General features: G+C 40.2%; 1 protein-coding gene across 2 annotated transcripts; it reads left to right on the top strand.

Annotated features, from left to right (window-relative positions):
• Positions 1-1327: 1327 nt before the first annotated feature.
• On the top strand, positions 1328-11208 carry LOC110507877 (LIM/homeobox protein Lhx1). Of its 2 annotated transcripts, XM_021588263.2 has the most exons (6): positions 1328-1951; positions 2090-2338; positions 4465-4688; positions 5321-5598; positions 7605-7770; positions 9318-11208. In XM_021588263.2, the coding sequence occupies exons 2-6, from the start codon at positions 2169-2171 to the stop codon at positions 9695-9697; spliced, it is 1218 nt and encodes a 405-aa protein (XP_021443938.1). In that variant the 5' UTR covers positions 1328-1951; positions 2090-2168; the 3' UTR covers positions 9698-11208. The 2 variants fall into 2 exon arrangements, with proteins under 2 accessions (XP_021443938.1, XP_021443937.1); XM_021588262.2 differs by having other exon boundaries at positions 1328-2338.
• The last annotated feature ends 1672 nt before the right edge of the window (positions 11209-12880 follow it).

Below are 12880 nucleotides of genomic sequence, written 5' to 3'. Positions count from 1 at the left end.
CGGCTGGATATATGAAGTCACCATGAACCTAACTAAAAACTCATCAATAGTAAGAACATTTAGACATTCCTAAAAAAAATGTTTTGGTCCTGTAAAACACATGCATATTTATCTTTACTAGGTCTACATAAAGCATAATGTTTTCAATATGTCTACATAATGCATAGCCCCAACTACTTTGGAGTCTGCAAGCTTCTAGGTAAAGTTTTCTGCTCATCTTCTGGTAAGTGGATTGAAAGGCCTTAATTAAACATCCTAAGGTGTTGAAGCAATCAGCAACTGTCACAATGATCTAGCAACCTCTAAACTGTTGAGCCTCTTCGTCTTTCACATCACCCATGCTCCACAAAAGATCAAAGAGAGTGCAGCACTGCTGAGATGTATTGGTGGGCAACGTGGATTGAAATAGTGATTCAATTATGATCATGGCAAATAAATGATAACATGCATAAAAGGTAAGAAGAAGACTATGAGCAGCTGTCAAGAAAAACATTTCAAGTAAAAGCATATGATGAAAAAAGTTATAACAGCCACCAGGACATAGGCTATACCTCGGATTATTTCGAATTGTGAAACATAATTCCTGTTTTGGGTAAATAGTGATTTCTAGCCCATGACAATTTAATTTCCCATAGGTAATTGAAACATAATTGCGAATGTGTCTCTAAACTATTATCTAAAACGTTTTAATCCTGAACCACCACATTCGTCTTGGCACATTGGAGAGGCTGTCCATTCTAATAAAAAACATTCTGTCAATTTAAGTCAGAAATCAGACCTATGAATTATCTCGTCATTGATAATTGAATAACCTATTGTATGGCATATACAACATATTCTAAAATTTAGTCAAAATTAGATTTTTCCACTAAAAAGAAAGAAAAAAGCAACAAAAGCATGCATTCCATCCCATTTTGTTATATATCTATAAGATAGACATGCTACTGTTTTTAAAACGAAGACTAGCTCTCTCTCGCCCACGGGGAGGATCCATGCAGGATCCGGAGAGAACGTTAAGATGCCCATATCTACCTTATCAAATGATTCTTCATGTCCATTCCCTCGCCGCAGACAATTGATAAGCGGATGATTGTGCTGTTTTTACCTCAACGGTCGTCGTCTTTCCCTCCGCATACATTCACTAACATATAACCATTTCTGGGAATATTTGACAATTGGTTTCTTTAGTTCCCCATAAATAGTACAGAATGCACCGGCTTGGCTTTGAAGGGATTGCTAATGGTTACTTGCATGGCGCGCTGCTGATTGGCTTCTCCACTGCCTGACGTCACTAGCCTGTGAATAAGGCTGGCTCGTGTGCTTTCAGGAACATGCAGAGTACTAGAGACTGTACACGGAGGTGTCACACGCATCCTACCATCACTAGCATAATTTACCAAAAGAGAGCTCGAGGGGACAGCTAGCCAACAGAGCAGGAGGAAACCCACTTTTCCTTGAAATATTTTGGTGGTTAATTGTTTCGATTCTTATCGGGTGCTCAACAGTGGATAAGCGGTCATGTCAAAGAACATTGAATTATTTATAGGCACGCGCGTCTTGTTTTGTGACAGTATTGCCCCAAACCCATTTTGTTAGATGTGCGTCTTCAGCAGTGACTGGCACACATAGCTTTTTCGGCCAATGCTTCACTTTGACGACCACGGATGCTTGCTGATAGGCTATGGTGCTCGCAGTATAACCAATCTTCAGAGGTGGCTTGATCATTTTTGCCATTTGGTTGGCTTCATTTAAGCCGATGTGTGTTGGGTGTAAGGAAGAGGATCCAAAGGACTGATTTTCGAGGCGTCAAAGGCTTTGGCACTACCTCGCCCGGGAGGACGCATCCTGGCTAACGGTCGCCATCCCGAATTACATCCTGGCTAACGGTCTCCATCCTGTACTTGGATCCTATAAACCTCCATGCTGACCACTTCAGAGGAGCGAAGAAGAGGTAGGATAGCGACCAGGCTACCCATCGACTGTTTATGTGAACACATTGATCCAGGACCTCCGAGCGAATAAGGAACCAAATATTACATACAAAACATCCAATGATCCGTGTGTGTTGTTGATTTGTTTTCTGCTCAAGTCAGAGTGTGAGTGAGACGACCACAACCTCAGGAGACTGAACAGACCACGGTTGCAGAGTGGGTGCAATTCCAAAGACGATGGTCCACTGTGCCGGGTGCGAGAGGCCTATACTGGACAGGTTTCTCCTCAATGTTCTGGACAGAGCGTGGCACGTCAAGTGCGTACAGTGCTGCGAGTGTAAATGCAATTTAACAGAGAAATGCTTTTCTCGAGAGGGGAAACTATACTGCAAAAACGACTTCTTTAGGTAAGCTTGACCGGTGGGAGCTTGCTCCCTTTCATTCGTCCTTTACTACAGGAATTCTTATTTCAGATGTACAGTCTTGGATAAACATTTGCCATGTTTCTGTTTAGTAAACAATACTATCCTAATGTTCCCAGTCAAATGCACAATTTTCCCCGAAAAGACTCATAAGGATATATTTCAAATACAAAAGATTTTCCATATAATTTATAAACACAGTTATTTGTTTAGTGTAACAAAAACAACACAGATGTGCATTTCTAACTACTGAACTAATAAACTCAAAAGTAGAGCCTATAGCTAATTTTAAAATGAATGACATACGATAATTACACCTCATTCCTTCAAATTGTACTTTAGACAACTGTTAAGACAATACTTTTCTGCCTTTTTCTATCAAAACATTTACCATTATCATTTGCTTGTACAAAATGATAGGCATACTCAAGATTAAATACTTTCATTAAACGTATTACATATAGCATTTATAATTACATGAACCACTCTAAATATCCGTTTTAAAAAAGTATAATATCGTTCAAATGGATAAATAATTCCTCCAGAATTTCTAATAAGTGCTAGGTGTGAAGGTGGATTTGGAGGTGGTGCTTCGGAAGCTTTGATTAGGACAGCCAGTAATTAAAGGCATGTTCATTTGTATTCTTATGCTAAAAAGGGGACAGCAACATTAAACGCGTGTGTACTCGTCCTCTGTATGGGGTATGAAAGAAATCACACGTTGTTTATAACGGCATAGAGGTGAAGAGGAGCGGCTAGAATCAATACTTCATCAGAATAATGTGGAGGAAGTGTGTCTCGGCCCAGTGGCAAAACTATCGGCCCAGTGGCAAAACTATCGGCCCAGTGGCAAAACTATCTGCCCAGGCTCCTGTGTTTGCACGGTTCCAGTGAGAAGGACGTGATACGTGGATTTAAATAATAAACCTTTTTAAAAGATCAAAAAAGCAGACAATGCAATCACAGACTTGCAGTCAGTGTACACCATCTCAATACACATTAGTTTATGTTACAATCAACAAACATAGGATCATTACACATTAAGGTAATAACTTGTATAGTGCAATCTATATTATGGTGTATAAGTCTTTATTTTCCCAAAACCCTACAGAACATTATTGCCTAATCGTGTTCAACATTTAGGCCTGTTGTTTTGTGCAATTACATGATGTATTCTTTGGTCATAATGATCAGCTAAATTGCGGAATGGACAACACAATATTTTTTTTTATCCATATAGGTCGTAATAGGCTTAAAATGCAATTCTAGGCAATTATCTTATTTACACAAAAATATATTTATAATGGAACTGATCATTTTGGATTGGGAAAAGTAAGACAAGTTTTCCGTTGACAATGAATGCAGAAATATAAAATAAGGACACGGCCTATTACAGTCAACCATAATAATAAAGAACAGGACCACATATGGCTATTATGGAATCATTCTCATCGTGAAACATTGTAATTGGGAGCCAGCAGGCCTATTCATACACTTAGAAAAAAGGGTTCCAAAATGATTCTTCGGCTGTCCCACAGGAGAACCCTTTCTGGTTCCAGGTAAAACCCTTTTTGGCTCCAGGTAGAACTCTTTTGGGTTCCATGTAGAACCGTTTGTGGAAAGGATTCTACATTGAACCCAAAACGGTTCAACCTGTAACCTAGATTGAAGAAGGGAAGGTTAAGACAACGAAGTAATTCCATACGGAAGTGTCCTGAAATAAACAAATTAATGTGACCAGCTCCATTGATAACTACTAGCGCCGTTTCTAAATAGCAACGCTTGTCCGGTGAATTGCAAAGAGTTATGGGGTATTAGAATCATCTTGTCTTAACCTGTATATTTTGAACATAGCCTGCAACCGAAACGGTTCTACATGGAACCAAAAAGTGTTATTCAAAGGGTTATCCTATAGGGACAACAGAATAACCTTTTTAGGCTTTAGATAACACATTTTCTTAACAGTGTTGACCAAGCTCTGACCTCTATTTTAAAAAATATGTATTTATTCACACTCTCAATATGCAATCGTTGTATATTAACATATATTGTTTGGTTTTGTGCCTAAACACATTTTAATAATCATGCATTATTCCTGTGTACCCTCGCAGGAGGTTCGGGACAAAGTGCGCGGGCTGTTCTCAGGGCATCTCGCCGAACGACTTGGTCCGGAGGGCAAGGAGCAAAGTGTTTCATCTCAACTGCTTCACCTGCATGATGTGTAACAAACAGCTGTCCACGGGAGAGGAGCTCTACATCATAGACGAAAACAAATTTGTCTGCAAAGAAGATTATCTAACCCATAGCAATGGGAAAGACACAAACCTTCTCTCAGGTAGGCCTGCCTATACGGCCAAATTGGCTTTATAATTTTGGGCGAATGGATACTAAATTGTGATGGATGTGACGTGTTCCACCCATCGTTTGATGTTGAATGATCGTGCATCAATTCAATGTTTTGTTGAAGAAAATGGCCGTAGTCTTGCATATATTGTAGGCCCGACGCCTAAATTATTTTATTTTATAGTAAAAACTGAAAAATGGATTTGCGCAATTGCATAGCCTATATTTTCACAAGATTGCTAGAGATTTATTTGGATTTGAGGTCTATTTCTGAGCCGAAATATCAAATTCTATTTGCATAGATGTTAATTACCGGCCTTTGGTTGTATGTCTATTGTAGACCCTTAAGCCTATTGATTTTATTGTAGGCCCATTTTATGACATTTAATTAATTGGTCGCTGAAGAGTAACTGATGGACAAATAGTGTTCATAAAAATAAGTGTAATCTGCATATGTTATTATTAGGCCTATAGTGCAATAAGCCAACATAAATGTCTAAAAAGGCAACAAAAAAAACACAAACAGGGCAATATTAATCATTCACATTCCTCATTTCATTGAACTTATAGGGTTACACATGGACTGTGTGTCTAAGCTTTTCGTGTCCTTTTTCGTTTTTACAGTAACAGCATGTAGCGATCCAAGTTTATCACCAGATTCTCAAGACCAGTTACAGGACGATGTAAAGGACACTGAAATAGCCAATTTGTCGGACAAAGAAACGGGTAGTAATGAGAACGATGGCGAAAACCTTGGCGGTAAACGACGTGGACCGCGAACCACCATCAAGGCAAAGCAACTGGAGACCCTGAAAGCGGCCTTCGCTGCCACCCCCAAACCCACAAGACACATCAGGGAGCAGCTCGCGCAGGAGACGGGGCTGAACATGAGAGTAATTCAGGTAATGGCAACGACAAATGCACTATAATGACGTAAATATAATTCCTGATACAGCTCATGTCTTATTGGAATGAGAGTGGATGAGGACGGTATATTGCAGAGGGAACGGGCGGCTGTGAGAGGAGGGCAGTTGGGAGACCCTCACCTTGTGCGCTTTCAGGGTTACGCACTTATTAAAACGTGTGACATAGCAGCTTATATTTTATGGAAAGTATCTCTCTGAGCGCCTGATCAACAAAAAAATGGCGGGGGCACGTGGTTGGCAATTGTTTCTCCATGTTGGGCACGGTGTCAACAGTTCGCCACAAACAGTGAGGCTTCATCACAATCACTCCGCTCCTTTCTCATCTGCCTTCCCGCTTAAAGATGGGGTTGCCTAGAAATTGCATGGTCACATTGAATTGAACGAGCGAAAAATTGGCTGCCATTGAGGTTTATTTGGAAAGCGTAATTTATATGGGTATTTTTGATTCTTGGCGTGCAGGCTGGGTAAACACGCCAACTGGACTGAGACTGGTGGGAGCAATGGGAGTCTTGGCAACGCTGTGCAATCACGTTTTGCGACCACATTTAGCCATGCTGCGAACATTTTCAGTCAAGTGTAAACGCATAAATCTGTTTCAGGAGAATTAAAAATGCCTCCTTATCCCCCAGTCTAGTCTAGGCTAAATCATTTGAAATAGGGTAAATCATTTGAAATAAGCATGCCTTATGTTGACATATAATAATAACAACAACAAACTCAATAATTATGAATAGTTTATTATCAATATTAGTGTTGTTGTTGTTGTTGTTGTTGCTGTCGTTATTATTATTATTGTTGTTATTATTACCAGTGGTATTTATTTGACATGTTTAATTTGGACAAATTGCTCAACATAATTAAAAACAGTAGGCCTGGATGGCTTTTTTGTCTGGTGGCATTATTTGTGGCCTATTTTCAAGAGTTTAAAATTAAGCTACTAAAAATGAGGCTACTGAAGATGAACCCCTGATTTTAAATAGTTTAGTTGCTCTCTGTATCGTGTCACCTAAGTTAGAAAAATAAATCGTATGTGCACACAAATAAGCGCATCAACGCAGCTGAGTCTCCCATGATGGTGCTAGTGCTGCGGGGACGCAGAAAACTATTAACAAAAGATTGAACGGCATATCAAGTTTTAAAAAAAATAAGGTTTATGGAGATTAATACAATGCCGAGGTTGGATATATAAGAGCGTCAGGGAAGAGCATAATTCGCACAAGGAATTCAAGGGTGTATATATAGATTACGAAATAATAACCTCGCGGAGCCGGTTAATAAATCGGTAACAACCCTCCATTAAGAAATTAATTAGAGATTTTTAAGGTTCCCGCTGCTGCCCCCTTCACTCGGGTTAAATGGAGGGTTAAAAGATCATTACACCGAGGTTAGATCTGTGAGTCTGGAGTGACGATAATTAGTAGTAATCTTGTCCTTGCATAAGACATCACTCCATCACGTAACCACGCACCGAACCTGACCATGAGGTGCAGCGCGAGCACGGGCACAAAAAGGGCACCCAGGTTATGAGTGGCCTAGCCCTAGGTGTTGCTTTGATGTTGATCACGGATCTATAAACAAAGCAATGATATTAAAACGGTAAAGGAGTAATAATTCTAAACAAAATGGCACCATACATAATGCTTTTATTGTTGGAATAGATCTGATATCAAAGTTAGGCTACTTTTGATAAAGGCTACCAATCTGTAATGATACTTCAACAGAAAAAGTGTTTCGATCTGTAGTGAAGTAGTGTTTGTTTTTATTATACTTTTTATTTTACAATTTCGATTCTGCACATTTACATCATGTGTGTATTCAATGCTTTATCCTAATTAATATATTCAGATTTGTGGTCAAACGGCCATCTTTGGTGTGAGCCTCTCTTTGTCTCCAACTCTCCAGAAGTAATATGTGCACTTAAATTCTTCCAATCCATTTCATTTTCATTAACGTTGCTCTATGCTGACTTGTGTGCTCCGTAGGTATGGTTTCAGAACCGGCGGTCTAAAGAGCGACGCATGAAGCAATTGAGCGCCCTGGGCGCGAGACGGCACGCGTTCTTCCGGAGCCCGAGGAGAATGAGAACGCTAGTGGACCGGCTGGAACCCGGGGAATTAATTCCAAACGGTCCTTTCTCTTACTACGGAGGTAAGACGAGTGATGACACGGCTTGCGTGTCCCAGCGAGTTTATTGGTTTCACATGTTTTTCTGAAATGTCGAATAATTGTACGTGTCCATCAAGTGCTGTTTCCATTTGTCGCGCTGCCCCAGGACGCCTTTGATGACTATCATGGCTTATCAGTTGAGCACAACAGACATCACTGGAATATGACCTGCACGGAGAGGAGTGCTTTTAAATGTTTCGGTATGGATGGACATTATCTAGAGATGGATTAGTTAGGATGCTGTGCCAAATCTTCACGTGTTAAAAAAAAGTGATTTACAATGGGAGATAATTAACCATTACGCACGATTATGCATGTGCCAAAACACCACAAAAAGGTCTGAAGTGATTCTAAATTGAGTTTGTTCAATTACAATGTTTAAATAAGGTGTCTCTTTAAGTATTGTCTCAAATTATAAACTCCAATCATCTGACCCATGTGTCCAAACTAGAAAATAAAAATAAATCAAATAGTGCCAATGAAAAGAACAGTTACAGTAGTATGGAGAATCAATCTCCATATGGTGTCCATGTAAGCCAAACAGCGCGCAATAACAATTAATACAAGATGCCTGAATGAGTCATTAAATATGAATGAATAATCACTAGTACACTATTAATATTGTTCTCTGTATGTCAGGTATATTACGTCAACATTCAAACTGTATTAAGAGGGGAAGATGCTCATTACCAAATCCCCGCGGCCTTCTCTGGGATCCCTGTCTGGAACGGGTCTGTTAATAAGTAATACATCCATTTAATTTAGGTCAATGAGTTAGTTCGAGAGGGCTCCAAGCCATAGCGTTATCTCACTGACCGAATGTTCTTGACTTTTTCCCTGACAAGATGACATTCACATGCAAGAACGGTGCATTTGTAGGCCTACTCTTTCCCTAGGAAGTACTTGAACATTTGATTGTGACATGCATTTTGCGTTTCTTTGAGGAATATTTAGAATGTTGATGCTTGGAGAGGGTATTTGCATTTGAGAAATAAACTCACATTAAATTGTGAAGAATTTAGAAAAATGATTAATATACAAAGTCAATCGAATATGTTTATCTTCTTTTCAAAGGATACTGTTTTTGGGCAGTTCACAGATTTTTCACCTTGGGGATTGAACTAGCAACATTTCAATGTCCTCTGAATGTAATAATGTAGAATTCTCTTGATTGTAGTGTGCATCCTTATTTCAATTTTCCTATCATGTTTTGTGGATATCAATAGTGTATGGTGGACTCTGGTCCTTTGTGGTGTACAGTGGGTCTAATAGTATTCTGCAGAAATAAAGAAATGGATCTCAAAAGGTAAAATCTCTGATTAAATGGTCCCCATTTTAATTAATTATGCTGCTGCGTTGTTCTCCCCACCCAATTGCAGTTTTGATTTAAGTGTAACATGCTTTGACTAATGTGCCTCGGCGAGGGGTTCTCCTGATGCAACTTCAGGCTATGTATATTCAATGAATTCCTGAATATTTCTGAGATAATTTGTTCCCAGGCTAACCCAGATTTTTTTGTCGATCTGCAGATTATCAGAGCGAGTACTACGGACCAGGAGGGAACTACGACTTCTTTCCTCAGGGGCCTCCATCGTCGCAGGCACAGACCCCCATAGACCTCCCCTTCGTGCCCTCCTCAGGCCCCACAGGCACCCCTCTAGGTGGTATGGACCATCCCCTGCCCGGGCACCACCCCTCCAGTGAGGTGCAGCGCTATTCTGACATCATGTCCCACCACCCTGGGGACTCACCCAGCCCGGAGCCAGGCATCCCGGGGCCCATGCACAGCATCTCCTCTGAGGTGTACGGCCCCAGCCCACCCTTTACCTCACTATCCCTCAATGGCAGCGGATACGGCAACCACCTGTCCCATGCACCCTCGGAAATGAATGAGGGCACCGTCTGGTAGCTCTAAAGAACGGACTGTACCATCAAGAGATTCAATAGGGGATGACAGGAGAGTGGGCATGGGTATGGGCAGGGGTAGGGACACCAGTCAAATCATTTTTTGTCAATCATATTTAATTTTTTAATTTCCCCATATGATATTTTTTGCAGGGAAAAAAAATATGGCGAAAAACAAAACGTGGACAATGTGGTTGTAAACATTTACCTTGGTATTGTGTTGATGTTTCGATTGCTTCTTTCTCTAAACCCGAATAAAAAGATTGTCACACATAAAATACTGAGTGTGACTGTTGACCCTGTGGGCCCTTGGCTGCCCCAGGCCCCTGCTCTCCATGGCTGTGACCCTTCCTGACTCCTGTCAGTGGCCTAGCACAGCAACGCCCCTCCAAACACACGCCACTGGGAAAACAACTATTCTGAAAACAAGTAATATGTCCCACATCCACAAAAACATCATTAGCTACTGTCAAAGACTCAACAGCTTTACAGAAAAAGAAGGAAGGGTGGTTGGTCTGAACACTAACCTGCGCCGCTGGCATTAGAAGAAGGCTGAAAGGCGTCAGACTCTATTTATGGCACTAGACGTGTCCCTTGTATTTATTCAAAAGCTCCTCAGACCTCTTTGCCTCTCAAGGCTCTGCCATATTGACACTTAAACAACCTTTTTGACACTAAATATATTTCTGAAGGCCAGGGGAAATACATTTTTTTTCGCTCCATCTGGACAGTTTCCTTTTTTTGGTTAAAAAATCCAACCACCAAATCTGAAGAAGTTGGCCTTCAAAGGGAAAACAAAAGGCAAAGTTATATTTAAATTGAACAGAACTTGAAATGTTGCTAAATGAAGTCTACCTTCTAAAAATCGTTTAATGGGGGTCTGAAAGGGACTAGAACAGTCAACTGTTTACGTAATATATTTCATTCAGGAGTTAAAAGTGTCAAACCATGTTTTAGAATCTCTTGATCCAGATAAAATGTTCCAAGCAACTAACCAAACTTTTGTATTGATTTTATTTATATTGTATGAAGACAAACACGTTTGCTGGGGTTGTGGTTCACTGTGCTAGTTTGTACAAGATGTTGTTTACAAAAACAAAAAAACATAAAAAAAACACACAAGTAGACAGTTACCAAATAAAAAATAGCACAAATACTGTAAAAGTGCTTTGCACCATCATCTGCAGAACGTGTTGAGTTACAAAATGCTGAGGAGTCATTTACTTCTTCATTTTGTAGTCTGCTGAAAAACATTCATAAAGTTGTTAATATAACATACTTAGACAGGTTTTTATTTTTGTGTCTTCAAAGGAAATCCAAACGATTAAATTAATTGTCGAATATGCAGCTAGCGGCTGCTACTTTCTTTAAATATCAAACCCTCATGGTATGTCTGTTATTGTTCTAATAAACCTAAGCTTATGTGACCTCCAGTGCATATTAGACCATTCACTGTATAAATACAACATGTTGAAAACAATTGTGAGTTTTTAATAAAACTAGAAAATATACAATTTGAATGATAACACATTTTCTTTGGACAGATCATCTCTTACCTTAGCTGCATTTTATATATTTAATATTTAAAAATGATAAAACTTAAGTGTGGGTTATTTCTCTTATATGTTCTTTTCAATTTAGTATGAGGGAACTGTTTATGTGTCTCTTTACTGAAGTCAATTGAACAGGTTTAGGATAATAAACGATTCAGTATAGTATTTACTAATTGCAAGCAGTTTGATCTGATTTGCACATCCCATACAGTGAATGGAAATGTCAACTGCTGTTTTTGCCCCACACACACACACACACACACACACACACACACACACACACACACACACACACACACACACACACACACACACACACACACACACACACACACACACACACACACACACACACACACACACACACACACACACACACACATACATACACACACACACATACACACAGTAATAACCACATAGCAACTGGATGCCGTGCTGACTAGCACTGTAATCACACCATAACAGTAATGCCATGCAATGTGTTGCTATATATGGCGGTGCTCGTCACACACCAATCAGAAGGGACATTTTCTCCAGTATCACAGCAGAGCATGGAACATTGTGCTTGCAATTTTGTGTCTCTCTCTGTTTGTAAGAACAATTCATATATGCATTACTGCAGAGATTCGAATAACAAGGAAATCTTGCTGCCTTGAGTTATCCCAGTAATAGAAATGGTTGACAACGTTACAGCAGCCAACACAACGGGAACTTCTTCAGTAATTCCACAGAATTCATTGATAAATTATGCTGAAATCATTTCTTTTCCCACAGTCCTGCCAATGGTTTTGACCTCTTGGAAATTATTCAATTTCTTGGGGTCATGGAAGAAGTGTGATGATGAAGAAACTATGAATCTGGGTCTCTTGCAGTTTTAGTAATCCTACCTCATAGGAAGGGATACCTGGTCAGTTGCACAACTGAATGCATTAAACCGAAATGCGTCTTCCCAATTTTTACCCAACCCCTCTGAATCAGAGAGGTGCAGGGGGCTGCTTTAATCAACATCCACAGCACACGAGAAGCAGTTGTTGTTGGGGGTTAACTGCCTTGCTCAAGGGAGAACAGAAGATTTTTTCCACCTTGACCGGCTCAGGGATTCGAACCAGTGACCTTTCAGTTACTGGCCCAACACTAGGCTACCTGCTATTATAGGGGACTTCTAATCCTTATGTAGACGACATACAAACAAACAAACAAACAAACAAACATAAGCAAACAGACATCAACAAACAATAAACAAAGTGAAACAAAATAACTTAAAACATGTACTGGAAGTGAAACATTCTCATACTTCTGATTTATTTCAGTGTATAAAACATAATGACCAAAGGAATGAAATGCATTGAAATGATCTGGTGTTAAAATGATTCATAGGTGTGGGTGGCGTGGCGGTGGGTATAGGATTGTGGGATGTATCCAGGGGAAGAGGCCTTTATCTCTAGGAGCCTGTATGGCTGCCTGCTAGCCTGAACGCTGCCTGACTGCCTGCTGGCCTGCTAGCCCCCTGGCCTCTCCAAGGGCCCGGCCCCTGGACCATAATCCACCATGAATTAATCATGGTCCTAAGAGTTAACCAGGCCTGGGGGGCCGAGGGCTCGGGGCCTGTGTGTGTGTGTGTGTGTGTGTGT

The sequence above is a fragment of the Oncorhynchus mykiss genome, chromosome 27 (assembly GCF_013265735.2).
Source record: "Oncorhynchus mykiss isolate Arlee chromosome 27, USDA_OmykA_1.1, whole genome shotgun sequence".
In the NCBI taxonomy this organism is placed as follows: Eukaryota; Metazoa; Chordata; class Actinopteri; order Salmoniformes; family Salmonidae; genus Oncorhynchus; species Oncorhynchus mykiss.
The sequence above is the reverse complement of the archived record's forward strand: the minus strand, read 5'-3'. Positions and strand labels throughout refer to the sequence as shown.

Excerpts from the sequence above, each read along its gene's own strand:
- LOC110507877 (XM_021588263.2), top strand. The coding sequence starts at position 2,169 with ATGGTCCACTGTGCCGGGTGCGAGAGGCCTATACTGGACAGGTTTCTC. Across the intron at positions 5,599-7,604 it reads TGAACATGAGAGTAATTCAG|GTATGGTTTCAGAACCGGCG; the intron begins GTAATGGCAACG and ends TGTGCTCCGTAG. Across the intron at positions 7,771-9,317 it reads TCCTTTCTCTTACTACGGAG|ATTATCAGAGCGAGTACTAC; the intron begins GTAAGACGAGTG and ends GTCGATCTGCAG.